This window comes from Phoxinus phoxinus (genome assembly GCF_949152265.1).
Source record: "Phoxinus phoxinus genome assembly, chromosome: 8".
Taxonomy (NCBI): domain Eukaryota; kingdom Metazoa; phylum Chordata; class Actinopteri; order Cypriniformes; family Leuciscidae; genus Phoxinus; species Phoxinus phoxinus.
In genome coordinates this window covers 22576062-22586695 of record NC_136883.1, presented here as the reverse complement: position 1 = coordinate 22586695, position 10634 = coordinate 22576062, and the positions used below count along the sequence as shown (strand labels likewise).

The 10634-nt window shown below is 41.0% G+C and overlaps 1 protein-coding gene across 1 annotated transcript; it reads right to left on the bottom strand.

Annotated features, from left to right (window-relative positions):
* Positions 1–1121: 1121 nt before the first annotated feature.
* LOC307003213 (uncharacterized protein) lies at positions 1122–10488 on the bottom strand. Its single transcript, XM_079621389.1, has 2 exons — positions 10390–10488; positions 1122–2719 (listed from the first exon to the last, which is right to left on the bottom strand). Exons 1-2 carry the CDS (start codon positions 10391–10393, stop codon positions 2397–2399), a joined length of 327 nt encoding a protein of 108 aa, XP_079477515.1. The 5' UTR covers positions 10394–10488; the 3' UTR covers positions 1122–2396.
* Positions 10489–10634: the final 146 nt, after the last annotated feature.

Sequence of the window (10634 nt, the reverse complement as noted above, 5' to 3'; positions counted from 1 at the left end):
TTAGTCTAGATTTTCAATTTCTATTTAAAATGAATGACGTTCTAAACTTTTTATTCATCAAAGAATCCTGAAAAAAGCATCACAGGTTATAGCTAAAATAAATATATTAACTGTTTCCAACATTGATAATAAACCATCATATTAGAATGATTTCTGAAGGATGTAACACTGAAGACTGTGTAATGGCTGATGAAAATTCAGCTTTGCATCACAGAAAAAAAAAATATTCAAATAGAAAATCATTATTTTAAATAAGATTTCACCATATTACTGTTTTTTCTGTATTTTTGATTAAATAAATGCAGGCTTTTTGAGAATATGAGACCAAAGTATATTTGTATACTGTATATATTTACACACACACACACAATCACGCACGCACGCACACACACATCATGAGCTTACCTGAAAGCTCCCAATCTGCACATTGCAGTGCCTTTCAATTGAATGAAGTTTGTCACACTATTGAACAAATATCCCCTGCTGAATATGTAGGGAGCAGTAAACGCAGTAAGTACCCTGTTAATCTCATCACAGCTTTTGTATACCCCCCATTTTCTGTGCTGATTGTGGGGGGGAAATCTGATCAAATGTGTTAACCAGGACTGTGAATACTGCATAGCGTATTATCAAATTAGCCAAAATATTTTAGAAATGAACATGCAATGTAATGACCTCATTAGCCATTTTAAAAGACATTGTGTCCTGAATCACTGGGTATAAATCATCAATTTGATGCAATTAAATTGGCATAATAAATCATGCCTGGAATTTTAAAATGTGTTTAATATTCTCATCTATTCATTCATTTATATTCAAGATTTTGGATGACCCTCATTTTTCTAACTGTGTCAAAATATATTTTTCATTTGAGTGTCTATTATGATAGTAAAAGCAATGTTTAAGACACACCAATTTGCATTAAAGTGATAAATAACCCAGATTTACTGCTATTGATCTTCCATTATTCAACCCAATAAAAACACAATGTACAGTACTGTAAAAACAAAAATATGTTACGGGTTAAACAATCCCAAAAAGGATCAAATTGATAATTATAATTAATATTTACAATAAAGAGAAACATGAGAGAGAACAACATGCACATCTAAGCACATATTGCATCCAGATATTGTTTTTTTGCATTGTTGCTGCAACTGTCTGCAATGTGAGGCCCTTTCCTAGTATTTAAATATAAAGACATTCTGTAGCCAAAAGGAAAACACAACCATGCGTGTTTCCTCTTGCAGTGTCTGTGCCACACATCCATGAGTTCTCATCTGTGTACTGGGAGTTGATGCCCAGCTGGGCAGACATGCTCACAAGGTGGACTATTTTACCCTGAAATACTCTCAATATCCCTTGGTAATCTCGACAACATGGAATTTCCCCTATACAAAAACCTTTAGAGACACAAAAATGAAGATTAAATGAGAAAAGGGAGCAAGTGAGAAGAGATTAGAGAATGTAAAAGAAAAGAGGTATCAGTGCACACATAAGAGACCTTTGAGTTGTTGAAAGCTGAAAACTCACAAATTTCAAAGAGCATTTGCATATTCATTCCACTAAATGATATGCTAATCCGCTTGATTTGCATTGCGGTGACCTCCTGTTGCGAAACGCTTCATGCTTAGATTCTCCGAATGAAAGAACAGAAAACAGAACAGAAGGGAGAACAACTTGTTGGGGCCCAGCGGACAGGCTTGCGTGTCTCTGGAAGTGGAGTATCATAAGGGACATAAAAGCGCACTTGTGATCTTTGAATGGCAAGAAATAAAAGGCACATCAGAGCTGAAGAGCAGCGACAAGAAAACGCTATAGAAAGTTACTGTGGCGCGCTGTACAGACGTGAATGCTGAAGTAAACAGTGCATGACGTATCAGAAATCATTTCTACTTCTCAGTCATCAAAGAGAGCACATGGATCCAAAGTAGAGCGACAGAATGAGGGATGGAAAGAGAAAAAGGGTTGAAGAGTTAGAGAGGGAGGGAGGGTGTGTGGGGGGAAGAGCATGACGCAAAGTGGCGAATGAACACGGTGGTTTTGCGAGGTTGGCACGGTGCCATCCACTCAGCGCCGGTGCCAAAGAGGGCGTGTAGGCAGGGTGGCATTACAGAGGAGAGAGGAGGAGAGACAGATAACAAGAGAAAAGAGAGGCATCATCCTGCTGCCAATTCTCCAAACGAGATGTTCCCGAGCATTGGATTCAAAAGTTGGAGCTCTTTGAAGATCCATCCGCCAGCTCGACAGCATGGCAACTGTGTGAGTATGCAATGCCTCATTCAATGCATTGCGATAAACTGATGTGGTGTCTCCTAACAAACCTTTTATCCTCTTATTGTTTCAGAAAAGCGCAAAACTCCTCGCCACGGCCACGTCATTTCGATTCCCGCAGGCTATGCCATCCTGCTGCGCTTCGCCGTCTCCTTCGTGACTGTGCCAGGCTCCAAGTAGGCATATCCCCCAGAGAGCCAGCCGCACATGCCCCGATGTCGATGCCACTCGGCGCGGGTATGACGGCATCTGCTTTGTATTAATGGAGATATGCGACTTGTCTTGTTATTCTCGTTGGCACGCACAAACCTTCGGCAGCGTGCCAGGATCTCTGCGCCGCCGCATGCCGCTGGGAAGCTGGCGGTGGCTTGGGAATGGCAGAGTGCCAGCATGTTCCTGCAGTAACCAGCCCCCGACGCGTGCCACTTGGCAAAGACAAAGAGCCCTAGGGACGAAACACAAAACAAGATTGAAAAACACAGTGATCCGACAGCTTAATTAACACTTGCAGAGTTTGTTGGGTTAATTAGTGTGACAGATTTGGTGAGGAGGAATGTGGCAGGAACACTTGTGTGAACAAAAGTGATGGGCAAACCAGACTGAAGGAATGTCGATGGAAGTCAGCGAGCCAGCAGTAATGCCAACATTACTTAACATTCAACAGGGTTTGTACAAGGATCAATGGAAAGAAAAGGAAGCGTAAAGAGTTTGTCATCCAAAAACAGTTTCAAATGTTGGATATCAGAAACGGTAAAGTTTGTGGACACGACAGAAGAAACAACTGAGGATACAAGCAAACAGGGAGGAGCTAAAGAAAACCACAGGCCTTGACTTAAACAGTGACTCAACAAATCAATCAAATCGCAACTATTGTTATGGCATATGACTTTATCTACTGCAAAAATCCAGAACGTTCTCCGCAGTGGCTTGCACAAATATACATTCAGTAGAAGCAAGAGTGAACGTTCATTAGTACGTCGGGAACACCAAAAGGATAAATGACGGGTATTAGCATGATGAAGTTTACCAGATGGATGCACAACTTTTGAAATCTTTCCGTTTGCAGAGCTTTCAAAGTACAAGGAGAGGTTTGTGCTCGAATACCTGTTCTGAGGATCCTCGAAGCTTCCTGTCGAGTCAGAGAGAAAATCATGCCACTCAGAGAGTGAGTGAGAGAATTCGGTCTCTCACAGGATGTGTTTGACATTGTAGAGGAGTATAAATAATGCAGATTTTCTCTCCTCCTCTTCCTTCTCGTGCTTTCTGAAGGAACACATTTACAGACGTTTGTGCATTGAAGCTTTCATTGACACCGCTCTCGTTAAGCAACGGAGGATTTGTTTCCGAAAACGGGCTTTGTTTTCAGCGTAACCTTCGATAAACAAGTTCAAATTAGCAGTTAACAACCTCGCGAAATGGGACGATTAATTTGCGGTTCCTGTTGTTTTTTTTGCATTTACATCTTTCTTTGTACCGATTGCGGACAATTATGTACGGATATGCTAATCGTGCTGTATTAATGAGGTTTGTATCGCTGGGATTCTCGTCTTTACTCCTGTGGGGATCTTAATTTTACCTCATCTTTATTATGTAAATGGACTATGCCAAAAACAACTGTGCGCGCACACACACACACACACACACACACACACACAGTAACAAAAAGGGGCGAGTCAAAGGAAGAGGGAATAAGGCAATGGTGGGAGGGGGGGAGGGGGGGGGGGGGCAGAAAATGGAGGATATGCTTCCTTACCAGCTTCAGCACCAAAACGCAAGAAACTGCCGAGAAATCTGAAAGGATCTTTCTACTCAATGCGTCACATACCAGGACGCAGGACAAATGCATTGAATTTTCAGTGCTTTTTTATTTCTTCTAGATATTTCTGCTGCAGCAGTCCTGCCACGGAGTGACAGAGCCAAGGATGGGATTTACTAGATGAAAAGAGAGAGAGAGCGAGAGAGAATAGTTAATATCCTGTGCTTAATCATGGCACATGAGATTGGCTGTATGCATATCTCATTTGCATCTCATTAAATTGCTCGTGCACCTGCAGAGAGAGGGGAGAGGGAAAGAGGACAGCACAACGAGAAATGAGGGTGTTGTTTCAAAAATGCAGACCGTTTCTTAATATGTTGAATTATAAAATGTTATTTTTTTTTAAAAAAGTACACTGCACTTTTAAAAAAGCTGTTTTTGGGTGTTATTTTGATGATGCATTCCATTTTTCTAATGGGGTGTTTAATATACATTTATTATATATTGTCTTAATCGCATAATCTACTAAGATACCCCCATTGTGGTATTACATTCTCTCTGGGAGGATACAATTGAGATTTTAAGATATTGAGACATAAAACAATCCATATGTTTCATAGTATGTAAAGTCCACCACTGGCCACCAGTTTAATATATGCATGATTAGTATGCAGCTCTTTGCATTCTTTAATAGAACTCAGGGTGAAGACTATTGTCTCTGATTCCAGGATGTGCCATCTGCCTGGCTGCAGAGACTGGCCTTTCTCTTTGTGTTCCGCACAATGGGCTATTCTACACTGGACATCCACACATAACTCAAATAAATCATGCCCGAGCCAACAGGCCACCAGAGGACCACTGCAATATTTTCCATAAAAGAAAGGAGAAGACTGCATGCGGAGTAGAGGAGAGATTAGGAAAATTCGAAATTTTCCATTACAGAAATATAATGACAAACACAGTTGGAGGGAAGAAATTGGAAGAACAAGACGGGATGGGAAAGGGAAAGTGAAAGGAAATGAATAATATACTTAAAATATTACTCACATTCACCTCTCATGCTCATTGTAACATCATTTCCCTTACATATTTTTTGGGTAAATAAAGTACGAAACAGCGTCCGACCTCCAGACCCAAGAATGGCCATTCTCCAATGTATGTGACTTTAATGTAATTACTTTCTGACGGATATATTTAAATCTGTATGTAAACACTGGAGCAGCAAGGTCTATGTATGATAGAAATGTCTGCATCGATTACCCGCTATGAATGTGAAATGTTTAATCTCGTTAAAAATCTCATGCCTAAATTAGACTCCCTCAGCAGCTTTTTAAATTGGGCTATCCATCATATATAATGAAGAAGTGACAGAGTGTGTATGCAGGGGGTTCTAATATAAAATTGTTTTAAAATATTCTCATATTAGCTCTGCTGTGGCAAATGGCAAATGGCACAGGCTGGCCGGTGCGTTTCCATGATGTGGTAAACAATAAAACAGAAACCAGAGCCCAGAATAAGCCCTAATCCAAAGCTTTTGTATGAACCGAGTCACAAAGCATTGCTGAGGGACAAACGGTGCTTCAAGGATTTATTCTCTTTCAAGAAACGAAAAGAAAGGGGGGAAAAAAGAAAGAGGGAAAGACATGTGGTGTTGGCCACCACCTGGTGAGATGTCATGTACGATTAAGTGTGTGTTTGTCTGGCACGCTTCTTGCCGTTATCAAGTGCGGGCAGCTCAGTGCAACCACTACACTGCATACTTTTCTTATGCTAATGACTTCACTTGGATAGACCCCTCCTCCATTGCAATACATCTCCAACCTCGGTGCGCCATCCTGCCCACCTTTTCCTGTCGCATGCCCACCTGTGCCACTTTCTAAATCCTTCGGTAACTCGCCCTAAACTAACAACTGGTCTACCAGTCTTAAACCACTCACTCTACGCAGGGTGTAGGGTCTCAAAATCATATAACAAACCTTTATACACCAGACTCCCCAAGGTCAAAGGGTCAAAGATTTAGCATAATTTATCATATCAGTGTGAGATATTCACGGCAGCCACGCGTAGCCCATTCATGCTCCTGCTGCCTCTGATTAGCATCTCATTTCACAGGCTTGATTTTTAAAAAGCCCCCCCTCTTACGCCCCCTTTCCACTAACATGATGGCTCAGTTCCTGCCCTGTAGAAACAGATGCTCACCCAAAATATTATACAGTGACCGTGTCAAACTGACAGCGCAAACCACAAAAGGGGAAAAAGGGCGTCTTAGTCAGCAAATGTTTGGGTTGCGGCATTCTGCGATTCACGGTATTACGAACAACATTACAGACACGCTAAACATCTTAGTATAAAAGAGTTTTACAACAATGCTGCATTTTGATTGCATATATGTTGCAGTACATTTTGAAAAAAAAAAACTTTCTAGACACCACACCTTAATTTTTTTTTTTTTTTTTTTATCAAAACATTTGTATTGGTTATCATTAAAGATCAGTACTGAATTATAACTCTGGAATAGGTTACATCTTAATATACCCAATTTGTCAATGTTAACCTATAGCATTCAAAAGTATAATTTAAAATGTTTCTATTTCAACATATTTTAAAATGCAATTTATTCCTGTGTTGGCAAAGCTGAATTTTCAGCAGTCAATACTCCTTTCTTTGGTGTCACATGTTCAAAAAAGAACAGCATTTAGCCTATGTAAACTAGAATACATGTATTTACTGTCACATAATTTGTTGATCAATTCAATGCATCAATGCTGAATAAAAGTCTTACTGACCCCACACATTTCATTGGAAGCTTAAAAATGTCAATATCATAAGCAAATTAGATTTTTCCAGAATATCCAAACTGCTCTTTTCCATACGATGACAGCAGACATTGATTTTCAGCATCACCCTGCGACATAACATAAAAGTATTAGTGGTGGAACAAGAGGATCAAAATATCTATACTCGAATAACAATATTCAAATGTTGCTGAGGCTTTGACAGAATGTCACATGCAGAGCACAGATTTCTGGATAAAAACTGCTGCAGCAACATTTCCCTTATGAGCTTGCCCTGTTTTTACAGCTATTTATCGTTACTTTTGTACCCTGACTTTGTGAGTGAACGATTCAGTAAGAGAAAACCCCACTCAGATGAATTTCTCTGCCACGCCGTATAAAGAGCTGCATATGGAACAGTGCGATGGCGGCTGTGTGAACATTAGTAACCGAATCTATTTGAGTTTATCGGAGAATCAAGAGCGGCGCAGACCTGTGATAGATGAGCAAATCTAGTCGGCCATTAAAAAGTCATTTCAGAGACAGATAGCTAGCAGGTTCCCCTCTAAATGTCTACTGCGGGAAGCTTGCTTTAATGGCGCGTGAGAGAAAACAGAAACAATATAGCCTATTTCCAGAAATAGAAAGATAACAGGTGACGTCCTGTGGTTTTGCATCTAATGGGGTTCTTAAATGAAATACAGATAGAAGATGGCATGTATCCACAGAAGAATTTGCTGCTCCAATCTCTCAGCGCTCCCATGCTAAGGAAGCGAATTGTCTCAAGGAACACTGTAGTGGTTTTAATGAGAAGGAAGCGAGAACTAGCCGGTACTTTCTCAGATTCTGGGAGATCATTATAGCTGCCTCGACCTGCTTCACTGGAGAGGGACAACATGACACACAGTTCGTGAATCTCTTAATGACTCAACTGAAAATAATGATAATGCCGCTACAGGCTAATCTTCTGTGAAAAACATTCATGAAATCTGAAGCAAACAATATCTGTTTAACAAGAAACATTCAGATGAAAATACATTATCATCTTTACTCTTAAAGAGCCTTGGTGATATTTTAAAATCACTACATCAGTTAAACACGTTAGCAGCAAGCAGAGAAAGGTGCGGCGAATGTGGCGCTCTGTCTCTTTAAGAGGAAATCACAGCTCCGAGCTCATGAATAAAGATGAGCTGGCCTTTCTCCGCATACATCATAGATCATGTATCAGCAGGGCCCATCTATCAGAACACAAGAGGAGCTGAAATGCTCATAACGGCCCTGCGCTGCCCAGTATTAAAACCAATGAGATGGGGGAAGGGTCTCTCTGGAGGTACCACAATTCACTTTGTTTCGAAACAGGGGTGGGCTTGGCATTTAATGCAATTTTTTTTTACAAATGATCTCCGTGTTAATATGTCGACATGCAAAACCAATGACGCTATTGCATCTTTAATCTATTAGGTTCAGGCAATTACAGAAATGATTCTCCATTAACCACGCAAACACATTTCTGCATTAGCTATTTAAAAGCGCACGAGACAGTTATAAGTATGCATAGCATTCGGAAACTCTTTGAGAGAGAGAGAGAGAGAGAGAGAGAGAGAGAGAGAGAGAGAGAGAGAGAGAGAGAGAGACTCTTAAAGTCATCTTCCAAAGAACAAGCTTTATGCACAAAATGCCTGACGCATCACATTTCGCTTTGACACCAGCAATGCACGAGCCAGGATCTCCATATCCCAGCCTGCTTTTTCATTTTAAAATCTGCTGCTCGAGAAAGATTCAATCTCTTTGATGCCATAAAAAACACGGTCGGTTACAGCTTCTATTCACACAGGGCCGTTAATATTAATAATATCATCCTCACTCAGAGGAAACTCATCTGGCTAAATGTCACAAGTTTAATTAATGACTGGTCTGGGTTGACCTCGGCTGAGGAAGAGGGGGGTGTTGCAGCCCCTAATGCCATGCAGGCAAACTGGAATAATTTAGCATGTTAAACGCAAAGTCAATTAACCTTCCTCGGCAGCCAATGACGTGCAGCCCCCACTCGAACCGTCGTTATTCTATAGAATCATCTGCACCCAGGGGGGCAGTGTTCCGAAAGATATTGAAGCCGACCTGGGCGCCGCCATTGGCTAGCGGACCCCCACCTGCTGTTAGCATTCCATTGACTCCCATTCATTTTGGCGTCACTTTGACAGCGAATAACTTTACATCTGAGGCGTTTAAAGACACCGTTTGTCCATTGTTTATTTCTAAAGAAACACGAAAATGTATAAAAGGCTCCATTACCTTGTATCTTACGTTATGGCCCCGTAGAAGCAGTTTTTGTAAAAACAGGCTAACGTTTGCGTCATACCCGCGCGACTCTGTCGCACAAGTCGAAAAATTACCGTATGGACAGGCAGAGAAGCTCGCAAGCAATCGGGAGGACGTGGAGGCATAAAGTCAAGGGAGAAGCCCATAGAGAGTGATAAAGTTGCTCCCGCTGCTAGCTCATGGACCGCTAATGCTCACGCTCTCCGTCTCTGCGAGATTCAGAAGGGAATGATTCAGATTTCTCTCCGCACAGCTACTAGAAGACCTACAGGTTGCTCACGTGACATCTACGTCGTCAAGCTCAGTTTGAGCCTGCGCAGTTCGCCTTGCGATCAGGAAGTAAGTGCTTCTAATTGACTTCACTGCTCTCCGTTGAAACCTATGGGGTCGCTGTGTCCAGTTTATATACTGTCTATGTCTGCACCTCGCGCCACCCTGATGAAGGGATACGCAGATGCATGAGTCATTAGCGGGAAATGGTTTCTGTTTTCCGCAAAGCCGCGGACTAATTGTACAATAAAAAACAATTAGTGCGTATTGATTCGTTTATGCCGTGATTTACCTTAGCTCAGACAGGATTATGATGCGCAGTATGCTACGGGTAAGTGCTATGACCATGGCTGTGAAGCTCTTAGGTAGGTTTGTAATAGCTTACCTCTGGGAAAAAAACATCACGAGTCCCTACTTTAATTTTACAACAAAAAAAAAAAAAATCATGTCGCAGCCCCTGAAATCGTGGCCATAACTGTCTAAAATGAACCCTCGAAACCCAATCAAACAGCTCTCGCGCTTCTTAAGATATGCGGGTTAGTTCTGCCCATCACCTTCCAAGCCTATCTCTCGTAATAAGATGTGCAGAAATCATTCAGAGACGTGATGTAATTTAGTCCTCATCTCCCAGCACCACACAAATCACACACGTGCTCGGCCCCTCTGAGTCTGTGAACGACGACAAACCAGAACTACGGCCAGTTATAATCAACCAATCAAATGATCCCGTGCACTACACGTTCGTTGATTGTGTGATTGAAGCGGTCCATGGTTCCCAGTTAACAATTTATTTCTTAAAACATTTTCCAAACATTTTATTTTGGCTAAGGGTGGGGAGATGTTGACATTGTAATATATTATGTAGTTGATTAAACACAACATTCTATAAAATAAAAAGTATAAAGTAGGCTACTGCATCATGGTAAATCAAAATCACCCACATTAGCCTACTATTGTGACAACTATAAGAAAAAGTAGAATGGGTTTTTTACTTACCCATTCGGATTGGAATACTTAATCCTGATTGGTCAGTCCCTGACTCACTCTGGTCAATGGCACAATAAACCTCTTCTTTATGATACAAGACTGATCCTGATAACCCTGTTGGCGTTAATTGCGATAATGACCAGCTGACTCTATCTCTTAAATATCCCTTCAATCACACTCAATTTGTGAGAATGTTTTTGTAAGTAGGCTATTTTAAACTAATATTTTCCTTGACATTACATACCAACATTTAG